The 18,414-nt window shown below is 41.5% G+C and overlaps 3 protein-coding genes across 5 annotated transcripts; 1 reads left to right on the forward strand and 2 right to left on the reverse strand.

Moving 5' to 3' along the window:
- Positions 1-78: 78 nt before the first annotated feature.
- Positions 79-4,006, reverse strand: mief1 (mitochondrial elongation factor 1). The gene is made up of 5 exons (XM_026349649.1): positions 3,931-4,006; positions 3,562-3,709; positions 3,295-3,475; positions 2,683-2,954; positions 79-2,572 (listed from the first exon to the last, which is right to left on the reverse strand). Exons 2-5 carry the CDS (start codon positions 3,706-3,708, stop codon positions 1,733-1,735), a joined length of 1,440 nt encoding a protein of 479 aa, XP_026205434.1. The 5' UTR covers position 3,709; positions 3,931-4,006; the 3' UTR covers positions 79-1,732.
- A 3,340-nt stretch (positions 4,007-7,346) lies between these two features.
- Positions 7,347-15,351, reverse strand: LOC113155617. Of its 3 annotated transcripts, XM_026350352.1 has the most exons (5): positions 15,289-15,306; positions 14,569-14,769; positions 12,594-13,056; positions 12,026-12,427; positions 7,347-11,612 (listed from the first exon to the last, which is right to left on the reverse strand). In XM_026350352.1, exons 3-5 carry the CDS (start codon positions 13,035-13,037, stop codon positions 7,707-7,709), a joined length of 4,752 nt encoding a protein of 1,583 aa, XP_026206137.1. In that variant the 5' UTR covers positions 13,038-13,056; positions 14,569-14,769; positions 15,289-15,306; the 3' UTR covers positions 7,347-7,706. The 3 variants fall into 3 exon arrangements, with proteins under 3 accessions (XP_026206137.1, XP_026206145.1, XP_026206129.1); XM_026350360.1 differs by lacking the exon at positions 14,569-14,769 and having other exon boundaries at positions 15,289-15,351; XM_026350344.1 differs by lacking the exon at positions 15,289-15,306 and having other exon boundaries at positions 14,569-15,192.
- zgc:162544 (uncharacterized protein LOC796025 homolog) lies at positions 15,204-17,277 on the forward strand. Its single transcript, XM_026350370.1, has 2 exons — positions 15,204-16,015; positions 16,293-17,277. The coding sequence occupies exons 1-2, from the start codon at positions 15,427-15,429 to the stop codon at positions 16,589-16,591; spliced, it is 888 nt and encodes a 295-aa protein (XP_026206155.1). The 5' UTR covers positions 15,204-15,426; the 3' UTR covers positions 16,592-17,277.
- The last annotated feature ends 1,137 nt before the right edge of the window (positions 17,278-18,414 follow it).

The raw sequence follows: 18,414 nt of genomic DNA on the forward strand, positions 1-18,414 counted from the left end.
CAAACAGCAGGTTGGGTTGAAGGGACACTTGCTCTGTATCACTGCTTTTGATTTCATTCTAAGGCCTAAATGTTTGAACAAAAAGCAGCCTTGTGATTATCTTGGACAATATATTTGAATAGTAAGTTAGATAATGAGCTCTTCACTTTACAGTCTGGCAGGTATTGTATCTACTGCCGTCACCTGTGTTGCACTGACAGTCAACTGAATTGTGCAGCTTGAACTGATCAAGCTCCGCTAAGAGCCAAGCTAATCTAGCATCCAAATCCTTGGCTATTAAAGCTGCTGTTACATAACTGATGATCTGAGAGTAGATCTCCTGTAATTAGATCATATTCTAGAGAGATTAGCACCGATAATCTATTAACATACACGTAGATCTGGCAGGAAGAAGCATCCCGCTAATAGTGATCCTCACGACAGGTCACACAGCCACAGCTGACCTGTGCCATGTGTTGTTGGGGCAGTGTAGCGCCAGTACTAATACTGTACTAATCTATGTCTGCTACCTGCTCGACAGACTGGGCCAGATCGAAGTTAATCAGGGTTAAGCGTGCACAGGTATGTACACAAACACCAACAGGCTCTTTGCTCCAACTGAAATCAGGACCAAAACTGAAGCTAACACTGAGACGAATTCAAACACAATCTTCTGCAGGTCAGGACAGTAGCTAGAAAATGAAACCAACCAGAAGTTGATGCCTTGCTACAAATATCTGCACCCAGAGGAGCCAAGGAGGTGTATGTGAGAGGATCAGACCACAGCTCTTATACTGAATGCAACACTTTGACCAATGTTGTTGAAAAACTACTGCAGAATACTTTTTTCATAGAATATAAATAACTAATAAAGCAGAGCTGTGCATCAGCACAACAGACATTATACTGTAGATGAAACCTCCTTTTCATTAGAGCAAATAAAAAACACCATTAGATACACAGTTCACAACAAAATAATTTCATGATAAAATGGTTCTTTTTGTTCAAATTTCATGAATTAATGAATGGCGTATTCCATAAAAAGGTAGTATGTTCACTTTAAGGGTTAATATTGATCCTCTAAACCACGTGTCAAAGGTGTGAATTAGAAACAACTTCTAATTCAGTGCATTTTCACCTGGTGGATTCTGGATTAAGTATCTAACACATGCAAACTTCAGACGTTCCAAGACAAAAAGGGCATAAAAAGACGTTTAGCTCATCTCTAACTCAAGAATGTCGAGTCCTTCAGGCTGAACCATTTATTAATTTTTGGGTTGGCACACACACACACACACACACACACACACACAATATTTTATTCTAATGGGCCCATACTGTTACCAGGGTAACTATCTGTTTCAGACATGTCGGCATTCCTAAAATTCCAGTTAAAAATAGCTCAAATGTGACATTTACTTATGGATCAACCAATACAGAGTTCAGTCCCCTCCCTCCCAACATCCCTGAACTCCTAACTTCATTAAGAGCCATGACCCTTCACTCTCACCTGAAATTAAAATATCTGATATGATACCACGTGGTTATCATTTCAAACTGATCATCACAAAGTAGCTGCTACGATGTGTGAGAGGCTGTCTCGCAGTGGTTTGTGTAGGGGCTTTTAGAAATGAGAAATGTATTTTAGGAGACAGGATGATCACATGCACATTTTTCCCTCCAAGAACTTCATTATGGCTCGACCTGGCCCATTAACACATTTCAGTGCCACGTTGCTGTGGTGACGAGGCTGTCAGGGATGAGGCGGCTGTGCCACACCAGTTCTCAGCAGCCCCGCTGGATCCGAGAGGGCACAGTAGAGAGTATACCCCAGCTCATCCACTTCTTGTTCAGTAAGCTCACAGAATAAATTAACCTTAGGGCTGAGTGCACACGGCAGCCTCCCAGCCTCTAGATGTCCCACTAGTGCTCGTAGCAGCTGGAGGAAGCGGTCGGCCAGCGCTTCCTGGGTCCAGTCACCTTCTTTTTCGCTCAGCAACAAGATGGTGTTGGTGAGCTGGCTAGCATTGAGCCGGTTGAGGGCAGGGTTGAGCTTGCACACTGCCTTCGCCACCTTCAGGCAGGTGCATCGGCAGCCTCCGTCCTCCTGATCTAAAGCTCTGAGTCGTGCTGTTTCAGCTACGCGGAAGCTCTGGCGCCACAGGTTTTCATGGCGCTCTGCAGCAAGCCGATGTGGTTTAGCAATCAGCGAGGTTCCATCCTCCATCACTAGTAATGGTAGGAAGTCCACATATAGCTTCCTGTCTGTCTCATACTGTACCTCCAGGGTCAGCGTTTCTGAGGGAACTACAGGACGGATGATGTAGTCGAGAACACTGCCTATAGCTGGCCAGTTGATAGAACCAGCCACAAGTTTATCAAAGACCTCAAGGACTGATTTAGGGGAGAGGTAACCTCCAACCATGCAGCGATCCCAGTAGCTGCTGTTCCGTGGAAAATATTCCAAGTTCTCCCTGCGAACGAGCCAAAAGCCTGGGACATTCATAATTGTGTCCTCCCCAGGGATGGACGACCACAGGTTTTTCTCCAAAATAAGAGGCACCATAAGCTGGGCGTGGTCCGCTGTAACCACCTACAAGATAGAGAAGAGGATAAAAGCTATTACACATCAAATCAATCTATCTGATGAACCAAAAAAAAAAAAAAAACTGTCTAAAAGTCCACATGTGTGAAACCTCTTACCTGCAGGTCATCATACAGACTGCCACTAAGGTACATCTCTCTGAGTGGCATGTCAGGAAGTTTGGCATGAAGAAACACTCGGAGCTCTGCACAGATGTCCAGTGCAGCTCTCCTGGCCATAGCCTGCTCCTCAGTCGGGATGTTCACATTATTCTGGTAGAACTCCCACAAACGTTCCTGGAGAGACAAGCGCATCCGGGCCCGCAACAGGTCTGACTGAGCAGCACCACTGCCTCTCACAGCAGCTCGTCCCACAGTCCTCCGCAGACAGTCTGAGATGATTAGAAGTTTTTTAAAGTTACAAGACTCATCTAAGCTAAAATAAAAAACTGACCTTGTAACAATAAAAAAAAAAAACTACAAAGACTAACTAAAGTACTACAGTGTGAGTGTTTTTTAACTAATGCTGAACAGCTGGAAGCCAAACAACAGCACTACAGAGAGCCAACACCCACTGTAAAGGAAGAGCAACAATCCTCCAAGTAGGCAGACTGTCAACAGATTAAACATGTTTCAATATTTTAATAAGCTACAATGAACACAAGGTCTAAAACTCTGAATTAGCATTTTGTACATTTTGCATGAAATAAAAATAAACTAAATTTTCCTCACCTGGTTCAAAAGCATGCGAGGACGTGGGCAGAGACTGTAGTGACCTGCTAACGGTAGACTTCATGTCATGGTTCAGTACCCGTGGTGATGAACCCATCCAGGCAGGCTCCTCCCAACTTCTCTTTCCTGTCTGCTCCATCTTGGTTGGGCTGGTGGGAGCGCTTATGGCACGGTCATACATCTACATAGCAAATATTTCATAGAGATGCTCAAGTAAAAGTATTTTTTTCCTTCATAACACATGGGTGTGGAACAGTTCTAACTTACTCTTTTAACAGCTAGTGTTGCAATACCAAGCATGGCTGCTCCCCCCACACCCAGCACAAGTTTGGCATTAGAAAGCATGAAGTCAATAGCTGTGCCAATCCCATTGTCATCTTTCTTCCCTTTACGGTCTCCATTCACCCCCGCCATCCTGCCATTGAACACAAAGGGCAGAGAGAGTAAAGAGACATGAGACCATTTATTTGCCCTGATCTGTAGCTTAGTGGCTGTGGGATATGTTGAGCAACATCCCATTGTACAATGAAAAATAAACATGTACTCTTGACTTTTTCCCCTTTCAAAGACAAATTAATCATCCCCCATTTTCTACAGACAACATCTTAAAAACATTGTCCCAAATTGCCAACTTACCTGGGAGATGCACCTCCAGAGGACCTGTGATCCTTCCCCCTACATAAGCCCACCCAATCTGCTGCTGAGGAAGAACTGCCCCCTCCTCAGCGCGTCCTCTTTATCCTCAGGTACAGTCAGGGTTTGGCAGCGACGGAACTCACGAGCCACAGCACGACGATAGTAATTACGATCGGTGTACTGAAGGTGACGTCCTGCACGGAGCAGCGCCCGGTACAGCTCCAGCACCGCACTGCGAGACCAGCCGCCCATCAGGGAACACACACAGAGAGGGGGGGGACACCCTGGCACCTGGGCAAAGGACGCAAAAGTTATGTGACGATGGAAAATAATGAGCAAGTCATCCTAACATGACACAGCAACCATTTCTCATAGAGGGAGAGTAAGGATGCTACAGGAGGAAGCTGCAGAACCAACTCTAGCATAACAACATGCATGTGTGGTCTGGAATGAAATAGATCAAAGGCCTCAAGGAGACGGGGAACCTGTTTAAATTCTTTAACAGATTTACAGTGGGAACCCTAAACACCCATTCCTCCTCCTCCTCCGCCTTAGAGTCCTGAAGGCCTGTGCTGATCAGCTCTGTGGGATTCTACAGCACCTATTCAACCTCAGCCTGAGACAGGAGTGTGTACTAAATTGAAGACATCATGTCTCATGCCACTGCTGCAATTTTCATCTCCAGCTGCTCTAAATTATTACAAACAGGTTGCCCTCACCTCTCATAATGAGAGACACTGGCACAGACCTATCTGAGGCCTCAGGTGGAAACATCTTTAGGTTACTCCCAGATTGGAGTAGATTTTCCAGAAAGCTCTCTCTCTCTCTCTCTCTCTCTCTCACCTGGACAGAGTAGGCAGCATTGTGAGGATTATGTTTTTTTGTCTTCTCAATTGCCTTTAATACAGTTCAGCCTGTCCTGCTCAAAGAGAAGCAGGTTGAGTAGGTTGACTCCTCTAAAGTCTCCTGAATGACTGACATCATTTTCATGATGATGATGCAACAGATCCAGCAACAACAACAAACTACACAAACTGATCAGGAAGGCTGGCTCTGTACTGGGGACTTAATTTGAACCCTTGGAGCAGGTTGTTGAGAGGAAGATGCTGCACAAGCTCATGTATCATATGCATTTCTACATTCCTTGGTATTGCACAAGCACCTCCACATACAACTGAACAGAATGCTTAATAGTTTGTTTGTTCTGTAGATTTGATCTGGTAAACATGCATGAGTGGAACTACAGAACTCTTTGCTGCTGAAATAATTGACTTATGTGAATTGATGCTATGATGATTTGAAGCCATGCAGTGAACTATTAGGTTAGGCAATCTGCCTGTCATTCAGTGATAACTCAGCAGCAATGGACAAACTAATTAGTCCCTGCTTTGAGGGAAAAAAGAAATACATTGAATAAACATTTAAGAGCATATTTATAACAGACAGTAAACATAATATTCTCAGTTGTTTGTCTGCTTTGTGTGTTGTAAAGCACAAATGGTTAAAACTCCATAACGGTTTCTCGGATCCAGCATCAGCCGGTACTGCCTCTAATGTCGGCTAATATTAGCAACAAGGCAAATGTAATTAAACAAACACCTTTGTTCATTGTCTCACCAATTTCCAACGATTGTTATACGACAATCTTCACAACAGAACAGAGAATAGCGGCATGGCAATCAGCCGAGGTTCCTCTGTCTTCAGAAAATGGCTCCACGAAGAGTCACACTTCTACTGACTAGCTTGTTAGCTAAACACGCTGACTAGCTGTTAGGCTGCAGCGCTGACCTTAACTTCAACGAACTGTATTTACAAAGCATACTCCTAAAAATGCATGCGACATAGTAAAAGCATCAGTCCACAAAAAAAGCAGTACACAATTGTAAAGAAACAGCAAACATACGCTTCAGAAATTAGATGAAACTTCTTTCTTCAGACTGAAGCAGGACTCTGATCAAGCCGGGGTCAGACCTAGCAGTCTCAACCGGAAACAAATAGCCTGCTGCTCACATACTACTTCCGGTTTGTCCGTTTTATATTTTTTTAAAAGCGAATTGCGAATTTTTTACTAAATTCATGGTATTTATTTATTAATAAATAATTTACTAATAAACCTTTAGACTGTATAGTAATATGTTTTTACATATCAGATATTACATTATATGATGCATTCACAAATAATGCCTTATATCTTTATCAATGAGTTTGTATTGTTTGTTTATGTGTTTGTTTGTTTGTTTGTTTGTTTGTTTGTTTGTTTGTTTGTTTGTTTGTTTGTTCTGACATTTATGGGCTCGCATGAGAAATGTAAATGTGTCACGGTTAGCTCCAGAGCTAATTTGCAACTGTAGTCCACACACAATGATACATAATCAAGCAGGTGGTCTGTACTCAATTAAGAGTGTAAGTACTTGCCTAAAAAGTACTCAACTACAATAAGAAGTAGCTCTTAAAATTCTTACTCAAGCTGAATTAATAAATACATGCTCTGAAACCAAATCAACTAAATCAGCATGTGCAAATAAGGAGTACCTAAGTAAAACTGTGAAATGGCAATAAGTAAATGTAAGTATGGTATGACTGAATCGTTGGAGTAAAAGAAGTACAAGTATCAAGTATCTTAACATTGTAGTTATGTACATCATTAGACTAAATGTATAGATCATTAATCTATAGATCATTAAATAGGTAGAATACCCAAAACGGTTGCTGCTCTCACAGAAAAGGGCGACTGAAAAATAAATACCATCACTACTTTTATGTTTATTGCATACCTCAATTACTATATATATTTATAATTACACAATTATTTTCACTGATATTTGCATTTAGGATTCATTTTTTGATCCAAAACTTCATCTGCAATGTTCTGTAATAATCTTTAATTTGTAACATAATAAAGAAAAATCTGGCATAGATCATTATAAAACATAAACATGGTAATCTTGAATCTTGCTTTAAGCAGTATCAATTATTTAAACATTAAATTAATTTACTTCCTGAGACTGTTGCTAGTGATTCAACTCAACTGTGTACAATGATGCAGAGTTTAACCATTTCCAGTGTAATAATTTAATCATTAACCTTTTGCTTAGGAATAACAGTATGACAAACTGATACTAATCTGTTTTTATTTTAAATACATTTTAAAATGGGGTTGAGGCCAAACCAAGGTTACAATGATCAGAGGCTCCTACAGACTCGGGCTCCATTAGAGTTTTCAACAATTCAGCAACATCTGATATTTGTTTGCAGGCCAGTCATTGCTGTGATATCAATTTAAAGTATTATTACTTCATTAAAAACAACAATTTCAAATAAATTCCTTAACATATAAAAACATTATGAAAGAAAACAACAACAAAAAAATCAATCAAGAAAGATAAACATTTACTTGCATAATCAAAAGAATTATGAATCAGAATATAAACTACAAGAACCGAACAACTTATTTATGCTATTTATATTATGTAAAATAATATTTGTGAATATTATGTTAATGTTAATCAATCTAAAACATAGAAATGACAATTCATTAATTATTAATAATAATATCTGCTTAGAATCTATATGTATTTCTACTGTAGCACAATAAAATCAATAAAATCCTGTAACATGAATTTTGACATCTCTATGTTTACATAATGGTCTTTTTTCATCAGAGATGTTTAAAAATGTTTTACGGATCCATGGGTCATGTTGGATGAAGGGCAATAGGAAATTAATTTCCGCATTCTATCCCATGCTTTGTCTCAAAATCCAAAACAAACACATAATTAGGGCATGAATTTCATTCCTTTCATTCTAGGTATGATCTGTATATCTCTGATGTCGTTATGCTGAAGCAGCCAACACAAGTAGCGTTCTGTTCCCATTCCCCACCCACTAGTGAGGAGTGGTTTCACTTGGCGCATGTTAATATACCATTTGTAGGGCTGCTCTGGAACTGCATGGTGTCTGAGAGCTTCCTGCACCATCTCAGGGGTTGAATGACGTTCACCAAGACCCATGGTCTCACCCAGTCCAAGCAGAAGATCGGCAGCTTTGGCTTTGCGCTGCCCAGTGCCTTTTGCGTATGCCTGATAGAAAGGAACTCCCAGATGGTCCATCTCAGTCAGCCAAACAGCACCACCATACTTCTCTATCAAGACCCGCTCTCCTTTGCGTGTGAGCTTTCTCCCGAACTGTGGCTGACCATCTTGGACCCACTCTAAACAGTCAGCAGAGGGCATCATGGGAATGGCTTGATCCAGAGAAACTCTTGGTAGTGTTTTATCTCCATCCAGCTTACTTAGCATGGCTGTGACATGTGAAAAGGTGCCAGCAGTGTTGAGAATTATATCAGAGTGTTTCCTCAACATGGTCTTGGTGAGATGAGCCAAGTATCCCTCTGCTACAGATATGGCATTGTCCATGTCACCCAACAGTTCGCACTCAACATGGTAGAACTGGTTCAAGTGTGTGGCATCAGGATCTTCCCCTCTAAAGCTTGGAGATATGTAATAGGCCCCTGGCAGGTTCTCTTGGAAACGAAGGAAGTATTCAAGTACAAATTGCATTGAGTCCGCCAGGTAGATGTCCTGACCCAGCAAGTTAACAGAAACTGGCTCTGAGTCAGATCCCAGACCCATTGGTGAGGAGATGGTGTCTGTGGTGAGAGGGGTCAGAGCATAGTTGTACTGGCACAAACTGTTGAAGTATTCCACTGTGCTGTGGAAAAGAGTGTTTTGAATCTGGAACAGACTGCGATACCATTGGCTCTTGATGGCAAGTCTGGAATGAGACTGAGGATTTTTCCACGAATGAGGAGGCCTGCATTGGGTGATTTTGGAGTGGATCTTTTTGAGGGCCTCTGAGTCAGCTGCTGGGCCATCCAGTGATGACACATATCCAGGGTAGCTTTCAAAGAATTCTGGTTTCAGCTCAGCCATGTGAGTGCCATCTGATGACGATACCAGGGGGATTAGCTTGGCGTGAGCATAGTCGATCTCAAACCCTTCAAAGATCAGTGCAACACCTCGAGCTTTCATTTCCTTTTCCAGTAGTTGGGCAACTTTATGAGTGGCTAGAATTAGTGCTTTGAAGTCAGCTTCATCCATTTTGAAGATGTCACTGGTGAGTGGTTTGCGTGGCACCACAACAGTTAGTCCAGGACTGTTTGGATATGGTGTTAGGAAAGCAACATGCTCACTGTCTTCCCACACCCTCCACTGTTGCTGCTCTCCACGTACAATACGGCTGAAGAGATTATCATTGGAAGGGTCCCCAAAAAATTCAAAGCAAGAGGGTGCATTTGGTGTTGGCAGTCCACTTCTAATCTTGGCTTGGACCTGAGTCAGTGCTTCATCATCCCAACATGGCCCACTTTTTGTGGTGCAGTAACCTGGATCATAAGTGTGGAATTCCTCTTCTCCAGCAAGATGGGGCTGCCACTTTGGCTCTAAACCATGAAGTGGGAGAATTCTGATTTGTGCTGAATGATCAGGGCTTGGATAGAAAACCAAGGCACACCGCTGCACTCCCAGTCGCTCACATAGCAAGCTTGAAACAGCTTTTGCTCCTTGTAGCACTGCCACAAAATCAGCTAAAGCTAAATGGAAGATGCTGTTTGCCCCACTAAGAGTTTTTCGGGTCAGAATGGTCGAGCCAGTGATCCAGGGACTGGGATTCAGAAAGGCAACTAGCTCATCTGTTTCCCAGATCACATTAGAGAAGTTCTTCAGGGGCCTAAGGACCTCGACTCGTGAAATGCCACTTATCAGTGAGGCCACAAACATCACACCAGCATTTGTTTCAATGATAGCATCACCCTTAGTGTCCACAGCAATAATACCTGCACAGAACCCTTTCAGGTTTTCAGTCATGACTTCTCTACATGCCTGCCTAAGGCTGTAGCCTTTGTGATGATAGAGACTGGCTATTTTCTGTGCAACTGTATGCCTCAGAAAAGCATCTCCATCTCCAGAACAGGTAACAGCTAACTTGTCATCAGCATATATTCCTGCCCCTACTACTGCTGTATCCCCAACTCTCCCTTTTAGCTTTCCTACTAACCCACCTGTGGATGATGCAGCAGCCAACCTATGCCAACGGTCTAAGGCCACAGCTCCAACTGTCTGAGGGTGATTGTTTTTTAAAGTATTTCCAGCACTGAGCTTTGCAGTTAACTCTCTGTGACGTATATCTGTGTAGAAATACTCAGGCCCAACAGGTTTCTCCTTCTCCTCCAACCCTTGCAGAAACTCCTCAACCCCATCTCCCACAATAAGTGCATGTGAGCTTTTCTCCATGACACACCTGGCTGCTTTTATTGGGTTCTTCACACTTTTTGCACAAGCAACTGATCCTGATCTCCCTGCACTGCCATCTACAATGGTTGCTTCCAATTCATTTTTGCCATCTTTGTTGAATACTGAGCCCTTACCTGCATTAAACAGGAAACAGTCTTCCATAGCTTCCACTGACCTTTGAACTGCGTCCAGACTACTTCCACCTTGTTGAAGTACTTGAGATCCGAGGACTAAAGCTGTCTGTAAAGCAAACTCAATAACCTCATTCACTTGGGTGTTCAGCATCATTTCCTCTCCAGCTCCACCATGGATCACCAGAGTATAGTCTTGACTCATGCCTGAGGTGGAGTCAGCTGTGTTTTTTCCATTGTCTGCGCTCTCTGAACAGCGATATGTATCTGCACTTATTTTCTGTGTTTGACCAAGATGGAGCAGACACTCCAAGGCTCCCATCTGGCTTGCAATGGCATATCTGACAGCAAGAAGCAACACTAATTTCAGATTTACAATGAGAGTCTCCTGAAGCTTCTCTAGTGCCAGAGCAAAGCTTCCTTTCCCATTAAGCACAATGCGAACCATATCTCGCTTACCAAGATAGGTCACAGCGAGCTGATCTTGTGCATAAACATTTCCTACTCCACACTCCACACCCTCCATCAGATCTGTACCTGTGAGATACACAGATGGACATCCAAAGGGGTCCAGGAACTTTTTCAATGGATTGTCAGATGGCAAAGATCGGCGCAGGGCAGCTAGGTGGGGACCAACACCTTGACCACATTTGGTTTTTCTGATGAGGTTCTTATGCTCCAAGAATGCCATGTGGAACAATTGTAGGAGGTCAGAAGTGTATTGGACTTTGTTATTTGGGCCAAGGCAGGATGCCAAGGCACCTACTAACTTGCGAGAATGCATGGTGATTGAGTATGTAGGATCACAACGCCCATGTTTGAAGTGGCGCATATGGGTAGGAGTGACAAGCATGAGATTTGCAGCAGATTCCCCAAGAGTCTGTCTCAGGGAAAGCTGCAAAGAAAAATTGATCCAGGCATCATACAAACCTCTTTGAGCCCTAAGAGTAGAAAAGACATCAGGATACGAGGGCACATCAAAAGTGAGAACAGGATGTGTAGATTTTAAAGGAGGGCTTGGTTGATGGTTATCTGCACCTTGCAAGGGGAATTTTAGAGAAGCTGGGCAAACAGACTTGACACTGTTTACTGTGACAGACCCATTCACACTGTCCTTGTCCATTTGGACTAGGTGTAAGTCAGCAGTCTCAGACAGATTGTACACACGCTCAGTCATAAGGCCAGCCACCATCCCATCCACAGCACTGTGCTCAAACACCATCCCAGCTGTGCTGTCCTTAAACACCACCAGGTTCACCACCTGTCAAAAAGAAGAAAAATTATTTAATTATCTATGTACTGTATTTGTTTCCCAGTCATATGTTTACACTTATCAAAATCTAATTATTTTACCAGCTTAGCTTATTACCTGAATTTAAGACTGAATGTTCTGACCCTTATTTACTTTTGATAACCACAAATAGAAACCAATGGGAATGCTCTAAGAGTGTAACTGAAATTCTTTGTCATATAATTATTTGAACCTTTTCATAAATCATTGAAATAATGTATATGAAGTTGCCCATAAAGTTGGAATCATGTCTAATGGTAACTGGGACTCACTATATAATCTTTGCACTGGCTCAAAGGGGATTATTGGTGTGTACAAATAGGAATAAAAAGAGGAATGCATCTGAAAACTTGAACTTGAAAACTTGAATTTTTATCTAATACCTTGTCATAATGTCTCAGACATGGAGTGTTTCCTCCTCCCCCCAGCCTCACTGCATTGAGTATATCAGCCAGGTCAGAGGGTGCGTTGCAGTCTTCCAGGCAGAGTGTCAGCACGGCACTTTCCATCAGCCCCAGTGATGCAGCTGCTTCCCCTCCTTGTTCCAGGATCTGTTCTCTGATGGCAGCCCAAGTTGTACGTTCCAGAGCTGAGAAACTGCAAATGACAGTGGGACCGTTCTGTTTTCCTGCACTAGGTTGTGTCATCACCTGAGTCAGCTGGTTGTAGATGTCAACAAATGATCGAGCAGAAATTGGTCCACCAGTGCTGGGACGCCACAGTATGTCAACAGGGAACACTCCTCCAGCACAGGTGATGATGGCATGGAGGCTTTCTGGGTAGACCTGGAAATGACAAGTTTAAAGATCATTTTATTTACATAAAATACATAACATTACAAGTGTGGAGGGTGACAAAATTCACCCTGACATATTTAACTTGTTGTAAATTGCATGAAATCTATAAACACCTTACTTTATCTTTCCAACTGTGTCCTACCAGTAATCTCACCTTAATTTGATCTTGGCTCCTGCCAGGAATCCGGCTTGCAGCAAATACCTCAGACTGTTGTGTGCGCTCCATTGGCGCGTTGCCCTCCAGTAACAAGGGTTCACTATATAGCTTTGCTGCTGCCCAGAGCAACGCAGCTGCCCTCCCCAGCTGGGTACATTTCTTTGCTTTGGATGGGAGAAGAACAACAGGGAGGACAGTGGAGGTGGGCAGGGGGTCAGGACAAGACAGCAGACCTGTCTTGAACTGCTCTGTCACCCAGTTCTCTTGGCCTGAAGCTCTGATTGCCAATTTCTGCTGAACTTCTTGAAGGACTTCCCTCTGCTGTTCAAGAGTACTTTTAAACTCAGGGTAAAGAGCAGGATTTAAAGTGAGCTGCAGGACACGGCTCACTTCTTGCAACGTAACATCCAATTCTGGAACAGGGTACTTGAGAAGGGTCATCCTGTTGAAATGGAGGACACTAGAAAGAAAGAGACGAGGAAAAAGAGAATACAAATACGAAAGACTGAATATGGTGCGAGCAACCCCAACGATGCTTTGTGTTTAGTTTGTTAACATTAGCATTAACACGCTGGTGAATGTAGTATGAACTGAGCACGGATCAGGCTTCCCCTCTGATCGCGAACAGACACACAGACAACATACTCTATATTACTAGCATCCCTTACACTTCCTTCACATGATATCCAGCCTTTTTCACATTACTGCCACCAGTTAGTCAATTATGTGATTTATGGTGAAGGGGGCTCAGTCTAACACAGGTCTCTTTGTGTAAATGTGTGGTATACATGAAAAGACTGCATCGAGATTTCCCTTCTCTGTGGGAATCTCCTAGTAACAGCTCATAACCAAGCCCATCTGCTCACACGTGAAACTAGTTAGTCTCCCACCCGTCTATGCAAAACTAAAACTGCTAAAGCTTTCTTGTTAAAGAAATGCATCCCTCTGCGTTGTGCGGCTATTGAATAATTAGATTTCTAATGATTTGTCCCATCACTGCTAGTTGTCTGTATCTTATCTGAGAATGGGCTCATGGTCTTGTGATTTCAATAGCTCAATAGCTGATTGTAAGAATTACTCCTGGTACTACTGCTATGGACCATATTACAAAATGTTTATTTATTCAATGTAAATTTGTCTTACATTAAGATTGTACTGACATTAAAAAAATTACAGTTTGTCAAACCAAACTAAATTAGCAAAAGCCTGTCTTTCACAAGCATTTTCTCATATTTCGATTCTTACTTTAAAGGGTCATTACATCAAATTATATACTGTACAAATGTTTTCTCTTTTTACTTCAGTGGAATCAAGCCAGGCATTTCAATTTCAGTTTCTTCTGTTAGAAACTTGAAATATGTATTTCTGAAATTTCACTAGATACACCTGAATTTAGTTTTCTACTCAAACCACTGCAAACAAAAAAATCTACATCAACAAAAAATCCAACAAAACATTAACAACAACAAAATCCCAAATACTCGAGTCACAGAAATGACAACTGTGCTCCTGTGCACAGTGAAGGACTTGGAGAAGGAATTATTTTTCTCATGTTGTCATGTTGTGAAGAAGAAATGATCTGGCATTTAATTTAAACACATTTAGTTTATTTGATATAAGGACTCCTGCAATGAGTCCTAACTCTATATTAGTAATAATATATTATAATATTAATAGTAATATTATGGTTCTGTTGAAACCATTAAATAAAGGTGCTGATTCAATTGTAGGATCTTTTTGTGGCTGTGGTTTGTTCTTAATTATACAGGGATATTTATACAGAAAATAAATATGTGTGTGGCGAAATAGTCACATTTCAGCGAGTTCTCCCTGAGTGCTCATACACATACTTCAAATCTGACTTTGTTGTTATACATCTATCAAATAATTTTACCATCACTCAGAGTTTAGATTTATAACGACATACTAAAGTTGAATAATTGAGTCTCACTTCAAAATAAAATCACCTTACCTCAATATGAAACTTTCTCCAAGACCTGGCCAGTTGGTTCGGTGGTGAAACGCTCAGTGAGAAGAAAACTTGGTTGGACCACAAAAACTAGGCTTTGTCCATAATTTAGAAGCAGTGACTCCAATTAAGCAATTCAGTTTCTTTGCCTCCCCCTGCCCCTGACTCCTCCAACTCTTCCTCCTGTGTCTGGCTGCTTTCTTTCTGCATTTACATGTGTTTTATACAACCCAACATTTAGTAATGTTGCCATCAACAAAGTACCAGAAGCCTTAATCGACTGCTTCCCCGCTGCCCTCCTATCGTCCTGTAACACGTTTTAGGTTTTAAATTTCCTCAGTAATAAAGAACAAGGATATAGTTTTTTTAATTTAGGAGGCTCAATGGACAAATACAGCTATTAAATGCACAGGTTTAGCAGTTACTTAACATTCTAGTGATACTGACAAGAGACGTAGTCACTTGAAAATTGGAGAAGTCGTACTTTAATCGACTGTTGTAAGAAGACTTGTGAATTTTAATACACCTATGATGCAGGTAAATACCTGTTAGAGATAAGAAGAATGATTTTCCCCACTGTGATGATGTGTGATAATTTTAAACTAAATAAAAAGAGCCCCCCCCCCCCCATTAATTTATTTTACAACACCTCAGCTCATCAACCTCTAATGCATTCTTCTTCTGGGTGTCACAACATGTAAATATATACAGTAATAGCTCAACCTGCTGGTGTTTTGGTGGATGTGCACTTCCTCAGAAGTTCAACCCAGGGAAAGCATTTTCCAGCTGTTCAGTGAACATCCTTAAAACCATCTGGGCCGTTTCTCTTCCAGAGTTTGGAACATTTCTCAGTTCCTCGTTATGGCGACAAAGGCCCCAGCTCTGGTTTCAGCCCAGTGGCTGACAGATGCTGTCACAAACGGCGCCATCGGTGCCAAACTTCGCGTTCTTGACGCATCGTGGTTTCTACCGATAATGCAAAGAGACGCAAAAGCTGAATTTGCGCAGAAACACATCCCAGGCTCCGCGTACTTCGACATAGATGAATGCAGTGACAAGAGCTCACGGTTTGATCACATGCTTCCAACCTGCAAACACTTCTCCGAGTATGTAGGAGATCTGGGAATTGGCAACGACACGCACGTCGTCGTGTATGACACCAGCAACTTTGGGTCATTCAGTGCGCCGCGGGTGTGGTGGATGTTCCGGGTGTTTGGACACAGTATGGTGTCGATGCTGGACGGTGGCATGAAGAGCTGGGAAGCTGAAGGCCATCCGGTGGCATCGGACTACTCCAAGCCGGAGCGCAGAGAGTTCCAAGCGACTCTGAATCAGGCCTGGGTGAAGAGTTATGAAGACGTGCTGGAGAACATCCGAACCAAGCAGGTCCAGGTTGTGGATTCCAGGTCTGCTGGCAGGTTCAGGGGGGTTGAGCCGGAGACCAGACCTGGTAGGAAACAAAAAAAGTATTTTTATCATTGCACAAAAGTCAGAATTTTGCAACGAAAGTTTTATTGTCTGTGTTAAAGAGTTAAAAGAAACTGTGATGTTTCTGCAGTTAATTAATCAAGTTACAACTTGGTTGCATCAGTATTTCATAACCTATATCATGTGATTCTTAATTAATTTGTATGTTAACATTTTAATTTACGTTTGTGTTTATTTTAAAATGACTTAAGTTTCAATCAACCTTGTAAATCCTTTTCTCCCTTGTCCCATCCCCACAGACACGCTGCCAGGCCATTTCCCCGGTGCCGTCAACATGCCATTCACTTGTTTCCTGGATCCTTCTGGAAAGATGCTGGGAACCGAGGCCCTGACCAAACTGTTCAGAGAGGCAGGAGTGGACCTGGAGCGACCACTCTGGGCTTCTTGTGGTTCTGGTGTCACGGCGTGTCACGTCGTTCTGGCTGCTCACCTGCTCGGCCACCCAGGGGTGTGTGTTTATGACGGCTCTTGGTGTGAGTGGTTTAAAAGAGCATCTCCGGAGCATATTATCTCCGAGGGAGAGGAGAAGAAAGTGTGAATGAAAGAGGAAAGGCAGTGATGGGATGTGTTTGCTGCCAAATAACAGATCAAGACTTCTAAACTAACCCTAAAGTGTTCTTTAATAGTAATGTGTTGTTGTAGTAGCCTGTGTCACAGTTACCTTCACTGTGCAGGCTTTCAGAAGCTGTTCATGCAGTTTCATGAGGAGAAAAGTTTACAAATGTACCAAAGCATGTAATGTAAAGGTAGGTTTAATTGTTGTGTTAAATACTCCAGGATATTTTTGATCCAGATTGTGAAAATATATCAGAGTTACTGTTCAATCATGGGACCAAGACGTGTTGAGAGAGGGGAGGTTTCATTCTTGGAAAACGTTTCTTAATATATCAGTTAAATGTGTTCTTCACTCTTGGAAATATTACAAAAACCAAATACTCAAGGTCCTTATTCTTTAATGTTACAAAGAGCTTGTTGTTCTCTATCAAAAATGCCCCAAGGGAATTAATAAAGTAGGTCATTATTATTTGTCTTAAATAAATAGGAAGTTCTGTGGATGAAAGATGTATTTTCCAAGTTTCCCTCCCTTTTTCCTATAATGTCTTTTCACTTCATAGCAGTTCCTATTTGTTGTAAAGTTTCCTATACAAATATAAAACTGTGATCCCAGTGAATAAAAGTTTGAAGCAGATAAAAGTACCAAAAAAAAAAAAAAAAAAAAACATAGTACCATAAAATACACATCAATTTGGGGATGCTGACAAATCAAAACCAGTTCAGTCTGGTTCCTGTACTTGATTTGAGGTGTCTGGCAAGATGCCCGATTTCCAAACTAAAATGTGTGTGTTTTTCATCATAGTAGTAAAAGATGCAACTGCACAGCATCGTCTTTATATTGATATTGGAGCAAAATGCAGACTAATGTGAAAAGGAATTAATAAAATGCTAAGTATGGGTCACTTTATGTGAGTAGTTAGTACAATTGCATTAAAAACCATGTAGTTAGTCCAGTTAGCATTATACTCTTTTATTTCAAGCAATAAGGCATTGTACAGTTTGAAGTTGTAAACATAACAAGTAATTAGTTATGTACTTATTGTCTATGATGTCAGCTGTTACTATGGTCCATTGGGGTAAAAACAATGAGACAGAGACCAGAACAAAAGAGTATGACTGGGCAGAAGAGAACAAACTGCTCATTTTGATCTATTCTTCTAGATTTGAGTTTTTTGCCTACAGTGTCTGTGATGCATACTGTTTCAAAACAGGGGAACTTCCCCTTATTGATATCACACCCACTCATGCACCAAATGGCTTCAAATATAGCTAAATACCATGATAGTAGACTGTTGGAAAGCACAGAGTAAGCATCATTTTGTATATATTAAATCAATTCAATAAATATTGTGAACAGACAAAACTAAGCAACATCCTACAACAACTACAAAGTTTTTAAATGTGTGTCTACACAGAAATTACATTATGTTTTGTGTTTTGTTTTTGTTTGTTTGTTTTCTATGAAGCACATACTATTTTGTGGGTTATATAAGTCAATGTTGATAACACACTGAGGTCTACTTTGTGGTGTACTTAATTCAACTTTGCTTGACTTTAATATTTAGCTAGCTTGGCAGCCTAAACTGCACTACCATCAGTAACCTGTAATATTATTTAATAATAATGTACTCATCCATGCACATATATCATCAATACTGGATATATATCATCAATACTGGATAGGCTGTTGTGGGGGGAAAAAAGCAAAATGTTAAAGGCGACTGTGAATGTTGATTCATTTAAAGGCACTGATTCAAAATGACCGACTCATCTGCTACCCCGAACTTCCCAGCAGCCACAACCAAG

This window comes from Anabas testudineus, chromosome 8, assembly GCF_900324465.2.
Source record: "Anabas testudineus chromosome 8, fAnaTes1.2, whole genome shotgun sequence".
NCBI lineage: Eukaryota > Metazoa > Chordata > Actinopteri > Anabantiformes > Anabantidae > Anabas > Anabas testudineus.